Here is a 24,013-nt window from a genome sequence, read left to right on the forward strand (position 1 = left end):
CCACAGCAGCCAGATGTAAATCAGGTCGTTGACATCATGCATAGCTCATCAATAAAAGGAATGCTGCAACCAGGATTTCAAAGAGCAACAAAATGCCCCAGGAGCTGACAGCAGCAAGGCAGCACATCCATTACACTGCATCTGGATCATAACTCCTCTATTGCAGCTTTCTGGAAACACTCGGTGGAAAATATTTTAACATCTTTGCACAGGGGGCTGAGGGCTGAAAACTAGAATGTGAAATGTTTCAGCTCTTTCTGGAGGTGCCGATACTTTGAGGTGTAATGAGAAACGGGCCAAGGACCCGCCCAGCACTGAACCAAGTGACGTTTCTTTGTGCAAGCCCAAACGATCAGATCAGGAAGAAGATCGCAGCAGAGTTTAACCCCAGTCCCTGCCACCCCCACCAACAATCTTCATGGGGGAAACATCCAGGAAAGAACAACTTTGTTGTAGTCTCCCCGATACTAAAGATGCTCAATGCCAACTGTAGCACCCCTGCTGGACTGGAGGTATCATCACACCTGGTGGAAATACTATTTACCCATAGACCATGAATTGACAAATCAATTATTGCATCCTTTCTTCCTCAGTCTTAAGAAGCATTTTACCCTATAAAGTTATATAAACCTACTGATTTATCCCCAGGAAATAGGCAGCAACCCTCAACAGAATGTTCCGCCACCTTACTTGCACCCAAGACCACAATTCTAACCCAATTTTGCACAATTTAGAGTAACGGACAGGTCCTGGGGAGTTTGGGGAAACTACACCAAGGAATGACAAAAGTCTACATTAACCAACATGAGAAAACAAAACTGATCTTTACATTAGCAGCTTGCGTCAATAGAAACAAAAAAAAAAAATCTCCTTCAAACTGAAATATTGATTGTGGATATCACCTCACTCGCTATTTCTCTGCTGAAGGCGAGACACACTAATATCATTGAGTGAAAAGGATAGCACAAGTAACAACGAAGCCACTACAACACTAACCAGGAGGAAAACTACCAAAACATATCATGGTCCAACTTTAAAAAAAATTAGATTGCAGATTTAGGATCTCTTTAAGGTTTCCTTCCCTTTCTTTGTTGGGAAAATATAAGCGGATGTCTAAGATTGTTATAAATCTTACAGGCACCAGGCTGGCATGTTTACACAAAAATGCTACACATAATTCTGCCGGGCTCCTGCAGTGTGTTTACATGGGTGTCACTAGGTTTGGTTCTGGCATATAGAAGTACCCCGACTCATCAATGTTGGGCCAATATTCCTTCCAAATTGAAAAATTGATAGTGCCGTGGACAACATACAACAGAACCCAAAACTAGAGGTAAATAGGGGGAAAGGGACATAAATGACAATAAAAAGAACAAATGTGAATAAACTAATGATTGGATTAAGAAACATCAATGGCCAAAAATAAACCGTGACCAGGTAAACAATGCAGAAGGAGAGAGATATCCAAAAACTACACATTTTGGATTTGCAAGATGATACCACAATTGACAGAGCCCACATTTATATAGAAAGACAGAAGAAGCAGGAGATGTTTTACTCCAGGTGACTTGGACGTGGTCAATGTTACGAGAAGGGTGCAAAGGAAAGACACAAGCAAGATGCATGCCCTTTAGTTGATGGGCAGAGATCCAAAAACGAGAAGATTCACCAAATCTGATGATTCAGCAGAAATGTCTTCCCTCTGTGGTGAGATATGGAACATGCTAATACATGGTGTAGCTGAGGCAAAAATGATTGCTGCATACATAGGAAAACACAAGGAGAAAGGAACAGAAGCAAGAGTTGATAGGGCGAGATGAAGCAATTTCATTGATCGACTGGGCAAGTTCTAAATTCCACACTATGCTCTCTCCATATCAGCAGTTCCAACACATCTGTTAAAATGGGACAGGATGTAGCTAATCTCGATTCCAGAAGGGCGTTTCTCTTGTACGGTCTCACTGCTTCTTGGAAAACCAGGCTCATCAGGGCCACCCAAATTTGTCCATGTCCAACAGTTAGAAAGCAAACTCTGCTCTCCAGCAGAACACTCACCAAATTAGTTATTTATATTTCATCTATTTAGCCCCTCCTTTCCCTTAAGCTCTCACTTAAATATATTAATGGAATGCAAGGCCCTCAAGCTGAACAGAAGTGGCAAAATGTTGGATATCAGGAAGTTATGCTAAATTCAAACATTATATTAAATCTTCCATGAACATCTAGAGTAAAGGCTGGTCAGATCAGCAAGAGTCAAACTTTAACCACATTTACTATTTAACAATGTAGCAACGTTTAACAACTGGGAAGGAGACTTTTGTCAGACATTAGGTGATAAGGCATACACATCATTTCTACTAAACACTGACAACAACTAATGGATTGCTCACCATTCAGTCATTGTAACAGATTGAAAAGTACATCATGGAAACAGCTCCTTCTTCCCACCAAGTCCCCACTGACTATCGATCACCCATTCACATTAGGTCTATGTTATCCTGCTTTCCCATCCACTCCCTACATATTAGGGACAACTTACAAAGCGCCAATTAACCTACAAACCCGCAAGTCCTTGCAATGTGGGAGGAAACCCATACAGGCAGCTCCCGAGGTCTGGATTGAATCTGGCTCTCTGATGCTGTGAGGAAGCAGCTCTACCAGCTCAGCCACTGTGCTACCCACTTAAATATTTTTGGTTTAGAATGCCGAGCTAATGCAAAGCTGTTCAAATCAGACAAGTGTCAAAAGAACGTAGATACCCATCGTCACAGCTAGTTTTCCATAATGCCCAGTGCATGACACAGCCTTCCAAATACAATTAATTTAAGATTCTTTCTCTTATCCTTTCATAAGAATGTTATAGAAATAGCCCAACTAAGTGAAAATGCGAACACTATTTAATAACGTACGAAGGGGGGGGGGGAGGTAACCTTATTACAGAAGACAACGATGCAGGTATTTTGACCAGTACCGCTTGAGAGGTGGTCAGCAGGAATTAATGTAACGAGTCAATGAATAGCAAGTTATAATTCATTTTTAACCCGCACACTTTAGTGTTGGTTTCGCTGGATTACACCTGCCAACTCCGTATACTTTGTAACGTTGTCCACGCCCTTTATGTGGTGACTATTGCATACCTTTTCACAGCGACTTGTCATATGTGAGAATAAAGTGTTCACGCAGTCATCTTAGACCATGACCATGAGAACATCCGAGCTGCCTGGTTAGTGGTGGGATGGCTCGGAGCCACCATTGCATCGTGGTGAGGTGGGGACAACTGAAAAGGGAATCAAGCTGGACCTCATTCGTATAGAATGGGATCAGAAGAAAGCTGCTTGGACCATATACCCACCATTGATTTATCGTTAGCCGGTATGGAATAATTATATCTTCACTTTAATGGAATGCTATTCTTGACAGATACCTCTGATCTCCTGCCCAACTCAGAGAATTGGCCTCACCCTCTGGAAGTAACTCAACACAATCTATCTCCTCCATTTCCTCAGTTCTGTTGGGAAGTATCCAGCAGCTTGAACAACTTCATACAGTGTGGTGGGCCATCCTTTTATGGTCAGGAGATGACGACAAAATGGTGCTGGATGAGATACGAGAGGAATCTGGATGTGGGATTGTGTTGGAATTATATCTAACGCAGTACACTTCAGACAAAATCATCTCTCAGCTCAATCCTACACAAAACGTATCCCACATAATGGTGAGAGTGAAGCAAGAGTGAATCATACTCGGCTTGTTTTTACACACTCCATCCGAGACTTCCCAAAGTGTTAAAAAAACAAAAAAAACATTGGCTCTTAATCGATCACTTGGGGGGGAGGGGAAAGAGACAAACTCCAAATCAAATTACAATCTTCTGTACCCAGCCGGTAGAAATCTGGATCCCACTTCTGAAACAGTCAGCCAATTTAGAAAATGTGTCATTACCACAAAAGGGTTGTGGCTGACATAAAAAATGTTGCCAACCAGTGAACCAAGCCACCAGGCAGAGGATGAGTTCCTGAAGATCACAGCCATATTAATGAATACATAGTTAAACAAATCACACATAGCTATGGGGGAGCATATACTCTTTAAAGACAACAGGAGCCCCCTAACAATGGAAGGGAGGAGGGTGTGAAGATTATCGTGGTTTGGAGTTTGACAATGTTCCTTTGCAACCTTGAACTTTCTTACTAAGCTGCTGAACAGCATTATTTTATACCTACCTAATGGAATCAGGTTGTTGTGGCTGACTGCAGATCCACTGGCAATCACATTGCTCAAGTCATAAGCTGCTGGGACTCCTTCAAAAGTGGAAAAGCACAATGTCACATTTTTTTACCTGCATCACCAATGTCAGTTTAACTGATTAGAATAACATCAGCATTAAAATTCTTCCACAAACTCATTTGCCCTTCGTCATATGGAACTAATCTCCCTCCATAAACTGCCAGCAATTCCAATGAGAAGGACGTGTTCTACATTGAAAATTCGTGGTTGTAAATGCTGAACAGAGCATCAAAGAATTATGTAAAATAAAGCAGCAATTATCAGCTTCTCAGCAGCAATTCTACAGCACGCACCTGCAGCACGTAGGGGCAATACCAATTTGGTATGGAAAATGGAGATTGGATTAAGGTGGAGGGAAGAAAACTAATTTTAACAGTGTGTCTGAAGAAGGTGCCCCGACCCAAAACCTTACCTATCCACGTTCTCCAGAGATGCCGTCTGGCCCGCTGAGTTACTCCAGCACAGATTTTATTTGTACAAACAAGCACCTGCGGTTCCTTGTATCTCTTGATAAGTTAGTGTGCTTTAGAAAGATAAATGGCTGAATTGATAAGGAAACTCAATCAAGTTTAGTTTGTGCTCTATAAGCAATCCGATTGTTACCAGCAGATTGAGAATTTGTTTACATGCTTGGCACACACACACACATGCATAGATAACAGCAGTAACTTAGTGGGACAATGTGGTAAGAGTCTGCCAAAAAACAAAATTACAATTCAACGGCACTCTTGTGTGTGAGCATGATTGTGTTCATGTACAGTTAGATTTTACAGAGTTGTATGAAAACACAATCTCATTGTGTCTAGGTACATGTAACAAAAGTAGTTTAGACACAAGGAACTGCAGGTGCTGGTTTACAAAAAAGAGACAAAGAGCAGGAGTAACCGAGCAGGTCGGGTACCATCTCTGGAGAATGTGTCGCAATGCCGAAGGAAGGGTTCCGACCCGCTGAGTTACTCCAGCATTTTGTGTCTGCCTTCAGCATCTCAGGAGAACAAGGATAGTTGATGAGTAGGATGGAACTACAGATGCTGGTTTAAACCGAAGATAGACACAAAAAGCTGGAGTAACTCAGCGGGACAGGCAGCACCTCTGCAGAGAAGGAATGGGTGACATTTCGGGTCGAGACCCTTCTCGTCTCGACCCGAAACGCCACCCATTTCTTCTCTCTCAGCCTGTCCCGCTGAGTTTGCATCTATCTATGGATAGGTGATGTTTTGGGTTAGGATTTCTTCTGAAGATTCCCAACACTAAAAAAAGTGCTGGATTAACTCAGCAAAAAACAAAACAAAGTGTCGGAGTAAATCAGCAGGTCAGGCAGCATCACTAGATTAAAAAAAGGACAAGTGATGTTTTTGGTCAGAGCCCTTATGTGGGCTTGTAAACATAGTGCGCTGTAAACACTATAAGCAAACTTCAGTGTGTATATAGTGTAAAAAAACACCAGACAAATAAGCAATGATGGTGCAAAGTCAAAATTTAATGCCCCCAAGTCTATGTAGTTCGGAGCCCATTTGGAGGTTGTAGTGTTTAATAGCCTGATGTTATAGGGAAGAACCTGGACGTTACAGTTTTACAGTTCCTGTACCTTCTTCCCGAATGACAGTGCAGCCAGGGTGGTGTGGGTCTCTGATGCTGACTACATTGTGAAGAGGACAATGGTTTGTGTCTATATTCTCTATGTTTACATATCGGTTGTGCTGCTGCAAGTAAGAATTTCATTGTTCCATTTTGGGACAGATGACAATAAAATACACTTGGTTCTTGCATACAGCATACAACTAAATCAGAACAAGATTTACTGATATTTAGAAGGCCAAAGATGAAAGAGTGTTCCATACCAGAGACCGTTAGTCCTGAGCTCAGGTTGTAAGAAGCAGATGTGTTCCACATGGTCTCTGATGGAGATATATAATGTGAACCAGGGGGCGGTGAGGGCGTTGTACCCGTGTACCTGTGTAACAGGGAAATAACATTACAGATCACAGCACCATCGAAAGGAGCAGAACAGATTATTACAGGGAAAAAGGTGTTGGTGAGCAGAGGGCAGCGACAAGAGGACTTTTAGTTTAGTCACAGAATCAAACTCCACATAAACGGGCCTAAATAGCCATCAAGTACCCGTCCATACTAATCATGGTTTTGGTCTGTGGTATTTCACGTCTTGGCAATTCAAATGGTCACGGGGAGAACCTACAAGCTCCGTATAGATAGCACCCATAGTCGGGATTGAACCCGGGTTTCCAGCGCTGTGAGGCAGCAACTCTACTGCTGCACGAAAGATCATAAGTGATAGTAGAATTAAGCCATTCAATCATGGCTGATCTATCTCTCCCTCCTAACCCCATTCACCTGCCTCCTCTCCATTACCTCTGCATAAAGGTCTATAGTACTGATGCTCTACAATATGTCAACTATATCCTGCACTCTTTACCTTCCCTTGTGCTCCATTAACTGCACTCGAGTTTGACTTGATTGTATTTATGTACGTTTACCCGATCATTTTGGACAGCATGCAAAACAGACCTATTCACTGCATCTCGTGTCAACAATAAATTTGAACACAGTTTGGGTGGAGTTATTAGTAATATTTAGAATAAAGTCAGCCATGTGGAATTATACACTCTTCTGGTTTCCTGATATTTCAGCCTACAAGGACGGCGAGAACTCTTAGGCAACATGATAAAATAATAACGTCCATGCAAAATCCGTGACTAAACTGAAGCATTCATCTCCACTCTGTTCCTTGCCACGGAAATCTCATGATAAAATATCATTCTTTTTGCATAGCAGTAGTTATTGGCCTTTATGGTTTTCAGATTACTGCTTTTATAAAAGTGTCTAGAGTAGAATATTTATATTTGTTGCCAATATCTCGCTCATTAGAAAATATCTGATGTGAGAATTTAACAGAAAGGGCTAGCTGCAAATATTCAATATTACTCAAAGGACGATAAAATGCAAAGATATTCCGTTTATAATTCATTGATTGCAGAGGAAAGATTGAGAATGTAAAATCTAATGGGCTTCACATTTCCCCTTTCTCCAGCAGATGATTTGCGTTTGCAAGTACAGGGTGGTCTGATTTCTCTGTTACTTTTCTTGGTTGTTGCTGACATCTGCATTAGTTTATCCCACCGCGGATATGCTCAATGAAGCAGCCAACATTACTCAGCTGCGTGACCTGGAGACTTATTTGGATAGTCTGGGAGTGACGTCAAAGGAAGAATGCATGCTCTTTGTAGAAAGCCAGGGGAAAAGAGCAAAAGAGTGTAATGTGAATTAACATTTGTGCAATTTCAATGTAGCACCACAAGATTCAGCATTGGATTGCAATACTTACCTGAAAAAGGGATTCTTCAAGTCGAGTAAGTTACTAGATTTGGAACCAGTCTGATCTACCTGGGCTAGAATACTAATGTCATAACTTTGCCTATAAAAAGGAGCAAAACAAAATTCAATCACACTTGGAGGCTTTTAATGTCAGATATAAATTTAGCGATAATACACATTTAATTATGATTTATGCATCAGTTTGAGGAACTATTCTTACAATCACAAACAAATATCTGCACACATACAGGCACCTTATTTTACGCAGGGGTTAGTCTTGAAAAGCAGCACATTATATAAAACTGCTGAAATTAAACATATTCACAACTACACTGCCAGGTATAAATGTGAACACGTCATTTATTCCAGATGAGCACATTAATCAGGGTTTGGTATTAATGGAACAAGCGCTGTATTGTAAAAAGACATAAATCCAAAATATGTAAAATGTGAAGTGTCTCATATAAAATGTTGCAATTGTGTAGTTTAATATACTTCTGGGTAGCATCCTGCCATGTACTTTAATTTATTTAAAACTCCACTGGACCTATCCTAATTGACCAGCAGCCCATCCTACCATTGCTACCTGACTCTCCATTTGATTTTAAAATTCACATTTGTTTTCAAGTTGTCCTATAGATTCCCTCATTCCCAAAAATTCCTCCCACCCCTGCAACACTCCGATATCTGAAAGCTTCTTGACTTCTGGCTTAATTCAGTCGTAATTTAGTTTAAAATGTTTCCACCACAAGCAATGGTCTTCTGCACCTGGGTATCTAAACTTAGAGAGAGTTTCTGTCTAAACTAGCTTGCTCTAATTTTTCTCTCTTTCTGCACTCCATAAAAGCTGCATCTGCCTGAGCATTCCCTTATGGCCAAGGCAAATTTGACTCGACAAATCTTGTGATACGTCTTTGTCGTGTTTGGCATTATCAACTACATTTACAAAGCTTTTAAAAAACACATTGGATTTAATTCTTGAATTCAGATGTCAGTGTACCTTTTATTGGCGTTTAGCACAACAGTCCCTGAGAGAGTATCACCAGCCTTGGTGAACAGCGGTGACTGAAGCAAACAACGAACTTGGTACCAATGAGTCAGAGGTTCAGTCGGAGCTGTGGAGAGCCACACTGTCATTCTGAAAGGGATAAAGAGAGTCAGCACACGCACAGAACTAAACCAGAGATGAGAGAATACAAAAGCTTTGCTTGTAATAAAATTATCCACAGATTTTAAGAAACCTTTTTGACCGGTACATGAATAGGACAGGTTTAGAGGGATATGGGCCAAATGGAAACATAGAAACATAGAAACATAGAAATTAGGTGCAGGAGTAGGCCATTCGGCCCTTCGAGCCTGCACCGCCATTCAATATGATCATGGCTGATCATCCAACTCGGTATCCCGTACCTGCCTTCTCTCCATACCCCCTGATCCCCTTAGCCACAAGGGCCACATCTAACTCCCTCTTAAATATAGCCAATGAAGTGGCCTCAACTACCCTCTGTGGCAGAGAGTTCCAGAGATTCACCACTCTCTGCGTGAAAAATGTTCTTCTCATCTCGGTTTTAAAGGATTTCCCCTTTATCCTTAAGCTGTGACCCCTTGTCCTGGACTTCCCTAACATCGGGAACAATCTTCCTGCATCTAGCCTGTCCAACCCCTTAAGAATTTTGTAAGTTTCTATAAGAAGTCGGTGGGACTGTTGGTGGGATATGTTGGCCGGTGTCGGCAATTTGGGCTGAAGGGCCTGTTTCCACACTGCAAGGCTATTTTATAGAAAGACTCAAAGGGTTGGAGTAACTCAGCAGGTCAGGCAGCATCTCTGGAGAACGTGGATAGGCGACTTCTTCAGATGACTCAGACCCGAAATGTCACCCATCTACCTTCTCCACAGCTGCTGAGTGACTCCGGCACTGCAAGGATTTTGTGTAAACCAGCATCTGCCGTTCCTTGTTTCTACACATTTAACTGGTGCAGCAGATGCAGTAATGGTTTCCTTTAACAATAGGCCTTATAATCTCCACAGGGAAAACAACATATTTTCTCCTGAGAATCTTGTTTTGAAGCCTCTTGTATACACAGGCAAAAATATGATAGGAATTAAAACTGCATGAAACCTATTCCTTCTAGTCATGTAAAACCTGTCTTCTATCCCATAAGTTTAAACAAATGGGAATAGTGTGCATGGGGATAGACTCAAAATGCTGGAGTAACTCAGCAGGCCAAGCAGCATCACTGGAAAATAGGAATAGGTGACATTTCAGGTCAAGACCCACATTAGATGGGGCATGTTGATCGATGTGGGCACTTTGGGCTGAAGGAGCATTTACCACGCTGTATAATGTAAAGCCCCACATTTACTTAATTCTAGGCCTCAAAATACAGTGCTTTTTTAAAGTCAGGCTAGAGAATTAATGGCTATGGTACTAGGACATTCAAATCGAAATCGAGACAATCAACGATGAATTAAACAGAAATAAGACAAAAAGCTGGAGTAACTCATCGGATCAGACATATTTGATAAGGTGTGATGTTTCGGGTCAAGATCTCTTCAAACTCTGATCAATCATTACAGGTTTATAGGGACAAAAGCCCCCCCCCCCCCCCCCCCCCCCCCCCCCCCCGACAATTAAATCTCTCAATTTACTTTTCCAAAAGGTCTACGATTCCAACACCACACACGTTTCACATAACAGACAAACACACTTCATCTCCAGCAATAACATCAGTCAACAAGTTACACAATTTCAAATAGAAAAGAGAAATCGAACTACTCACTGAGATCCAATAAAGGCCACGTCAAACCAGAATGCCAAACCATGGACTAACCCTGAATGCAACATATGGAACTTGAATGGAATTTCTATTCTGCAAGAAGAAATGAGGGATGAACACATTTGGAGCAAGACGAGATGATATCAATATTGTTTGTTAATTACAGCTCAATTTCAGGCAGAAAGTTCTGCTTTGTAAACACGCATGCACACACCACGCATCCCAACGCTCCCCCAAAAAAATCCACGGGAAGTTGTTAGAAAGCAAATTTTTGCAAAACTATTTGAATTGATTTGAATGGGTAAGTCCCAGCTGGGGGGGGTGGGTAATAAAAATCAGCAAATATACCACAGTGCCCCTCACAATTTTGGTATCGACTATGACAGCTCTCCTACCCTTTAACTATGCTTAGCGGCTTGTTAATGGAACTGCTAGAGTTGACTGAAAATACTCAAAATGCTGGAGTAACTCAGAGGGTCAGAGTTGCTGGAAGGGGCGTGGTGGTGCAGCAGTAAAGTTGCTGCTTTACAGAGCCATAGACCCGGGTTCGATCCCGACTACGGGTGTTTGTCTGAACGGAGTTTGTATGTTCACCCCGAGACCTGCGTGGGTTTTCTCCGGGATCTCCCGTTCCCCTTCCACACCCCAAAGACGTACAGGTCTGTAGGTTAATTGGCTTGGTAGAATTGTAAACTATCCATAGTGTGTGTGTGTAGGATAGTATTAGAGTGCAGGGATCACGGATTTGGTGTGCCGAAGTGTCTGTTTCCGCGCTGCATCTCTAAACTAAACTAAAATGACCACATGAAATACCCCAATTTGTTTAAATCCACAATAATTATCCATTAGTTTAAAAATACTGGAATTAAAATCATGACTACAGATTCTATGTTTTTTGGAGGTGTTTATCCTAAAGATTTTAACTGTCTGCTCGACACAAGGTGACGGAACATGACGTGATCAGTAGCACGAGGCATGTTAGAAGCAAGAGCAAGGGCTGACATTCCTGTTCAATAGACCCTGGCTGGCCTCACTCCCACATAATAGGCAGCAATCAGATTTCTTTATGTAGCATTGACATGTATCTGGTAGTGCAATCACCAGGATGATAAACATCCAACAGAACTGCTGCCTGTGCCCACTAAATGACACGTGTGTGTCTTGAGAGGCATCCCATCAACAGTTCCACATTAAAATAGACAAGAGACAAAAGGACACAAAGTGCTGGACTACCTCAGTGGGTCAGGCAACATCTCTGGAGAACATGGATGGTTAACGTTTCAGGTTGGGATCCTTCTGAAGCATCTCGCCCCGAAGCGTTACCTCTTACCCACCGAGTTACTCCAGCACTTTGTGTTCTTTTATGTATTAACCAGCATCTGCCGGTCTTTGTTTCTACTCCCTTACAATATAATAAGAGCCCACTATTACTAGGCCGGTCTGGAGTCCTGCCACTTTGCTCCACGTTTACCAAGTCAGAGTCCTAATGATCAGTGCACTCCTAGATCATCACCACTCTCCATTTGATGTGTGGAGAGCGAGGCAGCATTTCCATGACTCTGGTCAGGCAGATCATGATGAAAACAGTTTAGAAAAAAAGAGAGAGACAGAGAGCTGGGATTGCAGAACACCTGACTGATCCTGGAGGCAAGTGTGGCCAGCATCAGCTTGTGGTATTTTGCCCGGCTATTAGACGAGTTGTGGAATCTAGACAGAAGTAGATCAGAGCAGACCTACTGTAATTTCACGAAAATCTGACCCCTCCACATTTGTTTTTGGTAAAACCGGACAATGAGGTCACAGTATATAGTGTGCACCCCTTGGCTCAATGTCACTCCAGATATGCTACTGTGCTTAGAAAGTCTCACTGGTTTAAAAGAAAACAGCGAATAACAACTTGTACATTGTCACAATTGTCTGTTTACACACACAGATACAAGATTCAGCCATTTCCATTCTCACATCAACTTACCAGTGACTGCAGGATAATCGAACTGGTCAGGCCTTCTGCAAACAAAAGTCGCCCACATAACCCTCACTGCATCTATCATTTTGATTTAAGATATACCTTCTGGGTTATTTTCGTGAAATTACAGTACTTCCGCCCTTGTAATAACATTAATGGACCAGCTGTTGGCATAACCAAGGAATTTAACAGTCCTGCAAGCAAATCCTGAATTCAGCCAATTGATTCCAGCCCCAATAAATACAGGAGTTGTGTGGCGATGTTTTGTGAGTGGCGCTCCGTCAGCCCTGTTCATTGAGGCTCTCCAGCCCCAGACATAGGAGTTGTGAGACGATTCTCTGGGACTTGTATTCCATCAGCACTGTGGACTCTGAGTTCGACATCTTACCGGTGCAAATCATTCTCTTCGGCTTCTAGAAAGTTCACTGTGTACTTCACCGACTTGGCCATTAGAATCCGGATATCAAATGTGTCCTTCAAAACACAGAGCACTCAGCGTCACACACAACACGGTAAACGCAACAAGCATGCAACAGACCAGCTGAGGGCCAGTTTATGTTTAATTGCAGAAACAAGTAACTGCAGATGATAGTTTTCAAAATTAAAAAGGCAAAGTACTGGAGTAAGTCAGGGGAATATGGTTTCCGATTGGTTTTAATCTAATTTAGAAGATTGAGGGGGGATCTTATAGAAACTTACAAAATTCTTAAGGGGTTGGACAGGTTAGATGTAGGAAGATTGTTCCCAATGTTGGGGAAGTCCAGAACAAGGGGTCACAGTTTAAGGATAAAAGGGAAATCCTTTAGGACCAAGATGAGAAAAAAAAATTTCACACAGAGAGTGGTGAATCTCTGGAATTCTCTGATAACAGAAGGTAGTTGAGGCCAGTTCATTGGCTATATTTAAGAGGGAGTTAGATGTGGCCCTTGTGGCTAAAGTGATCAGGGGGTATGGAGAGAAGGCAGGTACAGGATACCGAGTTGGATGATCAGCCATGATCATATTGAATGGCGGTGCAGGCTCGAAGGGCTGAATGGCCTACTCCTGCACCTATTTTCTATGTTTCTAAAGCAGGGTTGTCAAACACATTGTAACTCGTGTTAGGTCATGGGCGAAATGCAACTTCATGCACGCCAGATTGTACGTGCGAACGCAACCCGATCCGGCACCGGGGACAGCTGCTGCCCGCTCTGCCATCGGGGAAATCACCCCGCGGGCCGGATTGGACCCCTTCGCGGGCCGCAAGTTTGACACCCCTGATCTAAAGGGTCCCGATCAAAAACAGTATTTTTTACCAAATGGTGCAAAGTGCTGGTGTAACTCAGTGGTTCTCTGGAGAACATGGTTAGGCCATGTTTCGGTTCAGGACCCTTCTTCAGACTCCCGGCCTGAAACTTCACCTATCCATGCTCTCCACAGATGCCGCCAGACCAACGGAGTTACTCCAGTATTTTGTATCATCTTCAGTGCAAACCTTCCCACACATTCAGATTTAACAACCCTGGCGATCTTTTCGGGTTTCGACGGACGGCAAGTTTATGTCAAGGTAAAATGAGCAATAATTAATGAAAACCAACGCATCGAGACACTCACGACGATTGGCTGTTTGAAGTATTCATCTACTGCAGCAGCCCGCAAGGATGATAAATCCACACCATGGAACGACGGCTGATACCTGACATCAAACAGACACAGTGGTGAGCACAGATAGATAAAGAACTGGATTGGCATCTCAAGGGCTACTCCCACTGTTACAAAATAAAATCTCCAAACCAGACTTCAAATAAAATAAAGCATTAAAATAACGTCCATGTATCAAACTTCTGTCCACATTGCAGTTTCTCTATTCAGAAGATTTGGTCTTATTATATATCAGAAAATAAAAGTATCTTACATCAAGTATTTTACCAAGAGTAGACAATAGTTGTAGGAGTAGGCCATTCGGCCCTTCGAGCCAGCACTGCCATTCAATGTGATCATGGCTGATCATCCCCAATCAGTGCCCTGTTCCTGCCTTGTCCCAAAATCAGTAGGGGAATCAAGAACCAGAGGGCATAAGCTTAAGGTGAAGGTGAAAGATTTAATATGAATCCGAGGAGCATACAGATTTTTCCATACAGATGGCAGTGGGTTTACAGAGCAAGCAGCCAGAGGAGGTAGTATCACAACGTTTAAAAGATATTTGGACGGGTACATTGATAGAGGACAGGTTTAGAAGGATATGGGCCAAATGCGGGCAGGTGGGACATGTGTAGATGGGGCATCTTGGTTGGTGTGGGCATGTTGGGCATATTTCCACGCTGCATAAAAGTAGCGCTGAAACCGTCCATTCGGCCCAACTCGTCCATCCTGACCAAGATGCCCCATCTAAACTAGTCCCATTTACCCATGTTTGGTCCATATCCTCTTAACCTTTCCTATCCATGTAGCCATGTATTTTAAATGTTATCCATTCCCATCCTTAGAAGGTTATTTTCTTGCTGTTTACTCCTACAGTTGTGCTGGCAGTTGCATGACAACCAGCTGGTATTCACCACAGTGGTGAGGAAAGCTCAACAACACAGGACCTCTCCATGCAATACATCACACGATCCCCACATACAATAACTGTAAAATATACCCATAGCGCTTCCCTAATGTTTTAGTATCCATACCTTTACGAGGCTACAAGCTCCCAACTCTGATACACTCGAGGCTTATTTATGCACGTAATGGTCCGTCTGTCAACAGCAGTGAAGGGTTTACGAGGGACGCGGGTTATGGTGGAAATGGAGAAGCAAGCTAAGTGCAGGAAATGGCCTTAGACCACATCAGTGTAACCTGTAAATTACAGACACCGCACTGCAGGAAGGTGCTGCACAAATGCAAGCCCTTGTCATTCTGTTCATAGAAATAGACCTATGGTGGAAAACACGACTGGATATAATGGAAATGTATCTCTGCAGCGGAGATTATTGGAAGAGTCATTACCCTATTAGTAATGAGTATGCATTGGCTGGGTAAACAGCAGACCAACTCAAGTGTAACCACCCCCAAATACTATATTTTTCTTGGGAAACTGCGCTGTTTTCATTAGTTTGTTGCTTCGTTTGCAAGTTCAGTTTCCTATCAACTTACTAATTCCTCTGCTCTCTAAAAGGCCCATTTTCTGAGTGAACTCCAAGCAGGGAAACAGCAGATTAATAATTATTTAAGAAGGAACTGCAGATGCTGGAAAATCAAAGGTACACAAAAATGCAGGAGAAACTCAGCGGGTGCAGCAGCATCTACGGAGCGAAGGAGATAGGCAACGTTTCGGGCCGAAACATTGCCTATCTACTTCGCTCCATAGATGCTGATGCACCCGTTGAGTTTCTCCTGCATTTTTGTGTAACCAGCAGATTAATAATGTTCTGTGCAACAGGCTCCCTCCCACGTGCTGTACTTTTCTGGGGAAATTTGGAGTTTGGAGCAGTTTCTTCCCCTAAGTTGAGTTTCTTCTGCTTCTTAAATAGAGCACAGAATACATTGAACTTATTTGCTTTGTTTGTAGTTTGGAGTCAGTCACACACATGGGCGGCAGTGTTACCTCCAAGTACATTTTACTTCTCAAATATACGCTCTCTGCAAAGCCTTATTTAAATCGAGTCCAAAACAAACAGTCTGCAACTGTTGTGATTCTTTATGTTTCTCAACTCCCACCACAGAGAAGAACAGCAATCATCAGGTCAGTGCCATAGCAGCTACCTCAGTGCTGAAGACCCAGCTTCAATCCTGACCTCCGGTGCTGTCTGTGTGGAGTTTGCCCGTTCTCTCTGTGACTGCATGGGTTTCCTCTAGGTGCTCCCATTTTCTTCCACACACCAAAGACATACGGGCTTGTGGGTGAATTGGTCAGTGCAAAATTGCCCCCTAGTGTGTAGGGAGTGGATGCAAAAATGGGATAACATAAACCTAGTGTGCAAACAGGTAAGTGAAGGGCCGAAGGGCCTGTTTCCATGCTGCATCTCTATACTAAACTTACCAGAAATTTGCTTTTGTAAACTGCTCCATGTAAAGCTGCTCATCTGTGAAGGGTGCAAGGTGAACATCACCCAGGGTTGGAAACAAATTACCTGGAATGTAATAGCAAATAAATACTAGTCAACATCAACAAATTTACATTCATTTTTCCCTGTAAAAAATGTTATGGTAAAAGTCTGAAGTAACATTTGGAAAAAAAAAAAAAAAAAGATTTGTCTTAATTGACAAACCAGAACTAGTTTTTAAAATATGGTCTCCATTTATTGAATTTTAACTGGTTTAACACAAAATTAAAATCACAACTTGAGTTTAGGGTTGGATGAACAACTATACTCAGCATCTCCCAGATCTTTCTCCACAATCTTTCTATTTGTAATCTCCTTTCTTTCTTGCTCTTCTTTCCTTTCTATTAGTTTACAGTTTCTCTTATCTTTCTTTCTCGATTTCTTTTCTTTAAAAAAAAACTTGAAAAATTGAAGCTATGTAAGAACTCTGTAACCAGTTTGCCGTTTATTATCATTTACACACATGCTTTGAATAAAAATAAAAATAAATAAATATTTAAAAAAGTCTGAAGTAACTAATTATTTCAAGACCAGTATAATGGATTAGAAGCACACTTGTGCTGCTGATACCACAATGATGTGATAAATCAGCGGTAAAGCTAACTGCATGCACCACACCTCAAAGACAAATGCAACAGTCAACCAGTTCTGGGAGCTGATCACCTACCCAGTCACAAAGCCAGATCTTAATAAATGGTTGGGGAGCATAGACAAAAAAAAAACTAATTCAACTGTAAATTAATGAAGCCTCCCAGGAAAATAACACACTGCTGCACACATGCAGAAACTCAACATTTTGCCCATCAAGCCTATATTGACCATTGAATATCCATTTAACATTAATGCCCACAGATCACATCCTCAGAGAAGAGTCCAACGGTACCGGAATGGTCTGCCTAGGAGCCAAGATATCAGCCCACGGGGTCAGCCGTGGTAGTTGTATGTTTTAGCTGAAACTGAACTGAAACACAGGTAAAATTGGCTGTGTATCACACACACACCCTACAGACTGGGAGAAATTATCCCTGGATTATACAGAGGTCTTCAGAAGGGTTCTGACCCATAACGTCACCTATTGCTTTTGTCCTGAGATGCTGCCTGACCCGCCGGGTTACTCCAACATTTTGTGTTTATCTTCAGATAGCATCTGCAGTTCTTTCTTATACATACACTGTGGAAGCCAGGCTGCATTAGATGGGGTTCCAGTACAGAGCATGCAGTCTGCTACAGAAAATCACCAATTGTGAACGTTTTTACACCCGACAATTAATTTGCACACTGCTCGAGCCTAATTCTCAAAGCAAAATTCTCGAAGCAAAATTACTCCCTGATCAACAGATACTTTTCCAAAAAGGACCAATATTCACACTGTAGCCTATTATGATAATGAAAGGCTTTACTTGCATAGTAACAAAGCAAAAGATACACCTCTACACAGACACTACATTAAAACAGCACACCTAAAACATGCAATCCAGCTTTTTGGCCATGTGCACCAAATGCCTTAAAAAAAAAACTAAGCATTGAACGGTCAAGTGAAAACAGACCATGATGTGGGTCAGGTTTCAAATTAATGAAGCCATTTTAGATCAGCCATTGACCCACGACTCAACTCTAAACCTCCGCGACCGAATCTCAAATAGCTTCAGAGTTGAATAAACTACAGCTAAAACGTACATTAGTTCGCTTTGGTACCGGCCATCAGATTAAATAAAGCATGCTAATCCTTTATAATCTTTAGAATTTACGTCACACGCATACTGCCTTCAAATTATAGTTCAACAATGTCATTGACAACAGTGTGTTATAACTTTAGAGTCACTGTACCATATTCTTGGGACACAGGCCATTTTGCCCATCAAGCCTATATTGACCATTGAATATCCATTTAACATTAATGCCCACAGATCACATCCTCAGAGAAGAGTCCAACGGTACCGGAACGGTCTGCCTAGGGGCCAAGATATCGGCCCACGGGGTCAGCCGTGGTAGTTGGCTACTGGAACAGATCTGCCGGAGTTCCTTTGCCCAACTGTGGAAGTCCCGATGAGGCCATAATCAGCCGCCTCACTGGACTTAGGCGCCAATTTTTCCGGGGGGGGGGAAACGAAGAATTTTTCTAGATACAATGTATACACAGTGCCGTGCAAGGACTGAAAGTGAAGCTTTAACTACAGTGCCTGCCACAATGTTTGGGACAAATACACCATGCTGTGATTTCTACATAGTGAATCCAAAATGTATAAAAATGGCCTTTATTAAAATCTGACAATGTTCATTTTAACCGCATGTGATTTTTTTTTCCCCATTACAAATCACAAATTGTGGAGTCCAGAGGCAAATAAATAAATGATGGGCCTTAGTCCCAAACATAATGGAAGGCACTGTATAAACTAACTTTAATACAGTGCCATCTTCCCGCCTACCTCAGCTATTTGCATGTAGAATAAAACGTACCATTTGGTTTCAACCACTTCTTGGCGTGCAGGTAGCTCTCCAGCATGCGTTCGTTGAACAGCATGTAGCCCATGGGCTCTGAGATGATGATATCGACATGCTCCGGGATGCTGACCTCCTCCACCTTGCCTGGGATGATGAGGATGCGATCTGATAGGCTGTTGCTTTTCACCAGCATCTAGCAAGGAAAACAATCATTTTCAGTCGTGTTACACAGTATAGATTTTAGTTTAGAGATACAACATGGAAGCAGGCCCTTCATCCCACCAAGTCAACGTCAACCAGCAATCACCCTGTACAATAGCACTATCCTGCACACCCGGGCCAATTTATAATTTTTACCAAAGCCAATTAGCCTACAAACCAGTATGTCTTTGGAGTGTGGGAATAAACTGGAATATCCGGGGAAAACCTCTGCAGTCACGGGGAGAACGGCCAAACTCTGTACAGATATCTGTTTGTTTCTATGAAACAGAACTTCCAAGTATAACGTCTCATTTCACCGACTCTGGAATTGCATATCTTAATCTGCGAGTGTTTTAAAAAAAAAATCCAAGTTTCTAACTACCAACAAAAAGTAATGTCAGAGTTTAAGTTAGGATTCAGGTTGCATCCTGCACTTTTGACACTCACAGCAAATTTTTCCCCACGTTCAATGAGAAGGTACAGTTATAGGTCATTACATAGCAGGGCACCTCAAAGCTTGAACTGGGGCCAGTAATGGATTGTGACAACCTTGTTTGCAACGTACATCACTGCAAAACTGCAGCAGAGAGCTGGCAGCTGGATGGATAGAGTTAGCGAGAAATTTGTGATGGTCGGCATGGGATCTCATCACTCACCTCTGCATGCTGGGCCATGGTGCTTGCTTCCACTGCATACACCTTGCGTGCTCCAGCCTGCACTGCGAAAAACGACAGAATTCCAGAGCCACAGCCAACATCTAGCACCACCTGAAAGAGAGTGCCCTTATTACTCAACCATTCAGTAATGCTGTTCACAAGTACATGTTTTCAAAACCACATAGCAGTCACTGCTGGATCTGATAAAGCTGTATTACAACATGGAGGGAATTTGAATGCATCCTGGAGTTTTACACAGACTAAAATATACCTGTAGTATGAACCTCCTCTTCCAGGTCTCCCCAAAATATCAAAGATTTGGTCCACAGCCAAACAGTTCCCCTACAAGAATGATCCCAGGAGTGAGTGGGTTAACATATGATGGCACTGGGCTTGTACTCGCTGGAGTTTAGAAGGATGAGGGGGTACCTCCGCATGGGACGTCCCCCCTCATTGGTGAGTCTGTGGATTTTTCTGCCTCATTGAAACATACCGAATAGTGACAGGCCTGGATAGAGTGGATGGGGAGGGGATGTTTCCACTAGTGGGATGGGCTAGGACCAAAGGCCATAGCCTCAGAATTAAAGGACACCCCATTAAAAAGGTGATGCGGAGGAATTTCTTTAGTCAGAGGGTGGTGAATCTGTGGAATTCATTACCACAGATGGCTGTGGAGGCCAAGTCAATGGGTGTTTTTAAATCAGAGATTGACTGATTCTTGATTAGTATGGGTGTCAGGGGTTATGGGGAGAAGGCAGGCGAATGGGGTTGAGAGGGAGATTTAGATCAACCATGATTGAATGGCGGAGTAGACGATGGGCTGAATGGCCTAATTCTGCTCCTGTTGCTTATGAGGGCATGTAGAAACAGATGTTGGTCAGTAGACAAAAGGACACAAAGTGCTGGAGTCACTCGGAGGGTTAGGAAGCATCTGTGGAGAACGTGGATAGATGACGTTTCGATTGGGGATCTTTCTTCAGAGTCAAGTACATACATGGATTGGTTTTAGACAGCTAATGAATCTCATAGCTCTAGTCACAGCCCAAAACAATAAACAAACATCCAAAATGGCATCATCCCTTTCACGGTACCAACTGAATACATAGATAGAGAAGGTAGAAACAAAGAACTGCAAATGCTGGTTAATACACAAAAGGACGAGGAAACACTTTTTCTCACAGAGATTGGCGAGTCTGTGGAATTCTCTGCCTCAGAGGGCGGTGGAGACAGGTTCCCTGCATGATTTCAAGAGAGCTAGATAGGGCTCTTAAAAATAGCGGAGTCAGTGAATACATTGAATGATCACATTGAATGGCAGTGCTGGCTCTAAGGGCCAAATGGCCTACTCCTGCACCTATTGTCTATTAACACAAAGAGCTGGAGTAGCTCAGCAGGTCATGCAGCATTTCTGGAAGACGGCTGTTCATTTAAACTCCACAAATGAATCTGGCACAATGCTTACATACCTTGTCTTTAAAGTCGGCATGGTTTTGAAGTATTGCCCTTTGGTAGGTGCCTGTTCGTATGTAGTCTTGCATCATATTCTGCTGTTGCGACAAATATCCATAGAACTGCAAGAAGCAAATTTAATGAACAATCAGCCTGCAGCAATTTGGTTTTGGAAGCAATAGTTGTTTGAACAACAAAATACTTAATGCATTGAACGCTTAAAGTGGCCCAAACAGCAAACGCTGTTGAAAACTATGATATTGTTTGGGCGTGACCTCATGGTGTGAAATATGAAAATGGAGATCAGTTTAACAGAATATGGTTTTGACAGTGAAGGTTTTTGAGCCAAGTTCTGTGTTACCTTCCACTTATCACGGAAGATTTTATTTTTTGAAGATCTGTTATCATGACCATTATAAATGCCCGAATCTACCCTAACTCGACTTTAGAAATACAGCGCGAAAACAGGCCCTTCGGCCAACAGAGTCTGCATCGACTAGTGATCATCCCGTACACCAACACTATCCTACACACACTTGGGACAATTTTACCAAAGCCAATTAACCTTCCAACCTGTGCCTCTATGTGGGATGAAACCGGAGCACTCTGAGAAAACCCACGCGGTTACAGGGAGAATGTACAAACTCCGTACAGACAGCCTCTGTAGTCAGGTATGAACCTGGGTCTCTGGCATTGTTAGGCAGTAACTCCACCGTTACGCCACCATGCCGCTCGAAAACTAACCTCCTGGCAGAACACTGCGGTAATGCTCCAGTGCGAGAAGACTGGGTGTACAGACTTTAAAACAAAAAGACGATCAAGGGGGGGAAAGCACCCAAGGATATCATCTCATACGTCATCATCTTCAGGAAAGTGATTCAAACTTGGACAGGAGGGAAAAACACAACCAGAAGTAGCAAGAACTGAGCAAAAACTCTAGTGTGACATTTCCCCCAAGAACAAAGTTTAATACACAAATCAGCTTGGAGATGGTACCTGGAAATACTGCACAGCAGAAGATTCTTCTGTTCGGTCACTGAAAACAGATCGTTCAAGGTTGTGCCCTCTGCAGTTTTTCAGAATATTAAAAAAGGAGTAGAACTCTGGAAGATAACACAAGAGGAACCATTTGGAAACACGGTGGCCGCACTCAGTTACTTCAAATGCCAAAGAAAAATTCCTTGTCATTCGAGGCAACTTTCTTTATCAGACATTAATTCAGTAGCTCTGCCTTTGACGTACTTCAGTTCAGATTCAGGAAATGAGCCATTTTCAGCTACTCTGATTGTGGGACTGGAGCAATGCAGGAGTAAGCAGTTCTATCCCTGCCATTAAACCCTATCAGAATCACCAAGCAAATAGATAATGGGCTTTCAAACCCACTGGAGTCAATAAATAGCAGACCGTCACATTGATTGAGAGTCTGGAGCCTGGGAAAATTAGACATACCAACATCCAAAAATCTAGAAGCTATCAGATATCATTTGTGTTCAACAGCTTATCATGGACTGCTGAGAGGAAACTTCCCAATCTATCCAGTTGGTGTAAACATACTTGAAAAAAATATAAAAAATTCTTGAGCATTGGGCAATGAGCTTAGAAGGAAGAGGGGAGACCTCATTGAAACTTACCGACTAGTGAAAGGCCTGGATAGAGTGGATGAGGAGAACAGGTTTCCACTAATGGGAGAGGCTAGGACCAAAGGCCACAGCCTCAGAATGAAAGGACGTAGCTTTAGAAAGGAGATGAGGAGGAATTTCTTTAGTCAGAGGTTGGTGAATCTGTGAAATTCAATGCCGCAGATGGCTGTGGAGGCCAAGTCGATGGATATTTTTAAGGGGAGATTGACAGATTCTTGATTAGTAAGAGTGACACAGGTTATGCGGAGAATGGGGTTGGGAGGGAAAGATAGATCAGCCATGATTGAATGGTGGAATAGACTCGATGGGCCAAATGGCCTAATTCTGCTCCTGGAACTTATGAACTATGAATAACAGCGATACAAAGCGTCTAATCATGTGCGTAGAGCCCGAGAGCATTCAGTGTTCATTCACATCGATCTGTCTCTTCTTTACAAGATTCAATTGCCCAATATTTGTCCTGCAACAATGATTAGAGTAGCAGAAACCCAAGCTGAAGTTTGTGGGGGTAAAAAATATACTTATGTGCAATTACTTAATGTCTGCAAGCTGCAAGACCAACCATATAGATTCAATTTCGGGGAAACAATGAGGAGGAAATCTCAAAACTTAATTCACTTCTTCCCTCAAATTAACTTCAATAATTTGGTAACTTGAGTCGTGGGGTGGGCTATATCAGATGCGCAGAACTATTGGATGTTACTTTTATTAATGTCCAACACATTAATTTTAGTTCTTAAAATAAAATGACATTGCACCATATTATAATACACATTTCAGTGAAGCCAACAAGTTTAGATAGAACTGGACTCCAAGTGAGCTTAGGGGGAGCAGAGGAAACATTAATCAGTGAACAGGTAACAAACCATTTAATTTGATTGTACAAAAATGTGGATATAATCAAATATTTAGCTGTAGAACCTCCGAGAAAATGGCCCGGCCTGTCAGAGCCATGATTTCACAGCAGAAGGTAATGATTAGTGGACTGACTCTCAAACAAATATTTCCACTATTGAGTTTGTGTCTAGTTTAGATACAGCATGGAAACAGGCCCTTCTGCTCACCGAGTCCATGCCGACCAGCAATCACCCACACACTAGTTCTATTACCCCATTCTACACACTAGGAGCAATTTACTAATTAACCTGCATGTCTTGGAGATGTGGGAAGGAACTGAAGCACCTGAAGAAAACC

The 24,013-nt window shown here is 42.4% G+C and overlaps 1 protein-coding gene across 2 annotated transcripts in view; it reads right to left on the bottom strand.

Annotated features, from left to right (window-relative positions):
• Positions 1-24,013, bottom strand: part of carm1 (coactivator-associated arginine methyltransferase 1) — a 46,974-nt gene that overhangs the window by 7,421 nt on the left and 15,540 nt on the right. For both annotated transcript variants that reach the window (XM_055664065.1, XM_055664064.1), the window contains exons 3-14: positions 22,176-22,282; positions 21,197-21,301; positions 19,731-19,841; positions 18,889-19,066; positions 16,368-16,458; positions 13,958-14,039; positions 12,753-12,838; positions 10,402-10,491; positions 8,621-8,758; positions 7,631-7,720; positions 6,129-6,241; positions 4,224-4,301 (exon numbers count right to left, since the gene is read on the bottom strand). In XM_055664065.1, coding sequence (XP_055520040.1) covers positions 4,224-4,301; positions 6,129-6,241; positions 7,631-7,720; positions 8,621-8,758; positions 10,402-10,491; positions 12,753-12,838; positions 13,958-14,039; positions 16,368-16,458; positions 18,889-19,066; positions 19,731-19,841; positions 21,197-21,301; positions 22,176-22,282 — 1,269 coding nt within the window. The remainder of the gene's footprint in view (positions 1-4,223; positions 4,302-6,128; positions 6,242-7,630; positions 7,721-8,620; positions 8,759-10,401; positions 10,492-12,752; positions 12,839-13,957; positions 14,040-16,367; positions 16,459-18,888; positions 19,067-19,730; positions 19,842-21,196; positions 21,302-22,175; positions 22,283-24,013) is intronic.

Source organism: Leucoraja erinacea, chromosome 39, assembly GCF_028641065.1.
Source record: "Leucoraja erinacea ecotype New England chromosome 39, Leri_hhj_1, whole genome shotgun sequence".
Taxonomy (NCBI): domain Eukaryota; kingdom Metazoa; phylum Chordata; class Chondrichthyes; order Rajiformes; family Rajidae; genus Leucoraja; species Leucoraja erinaceus.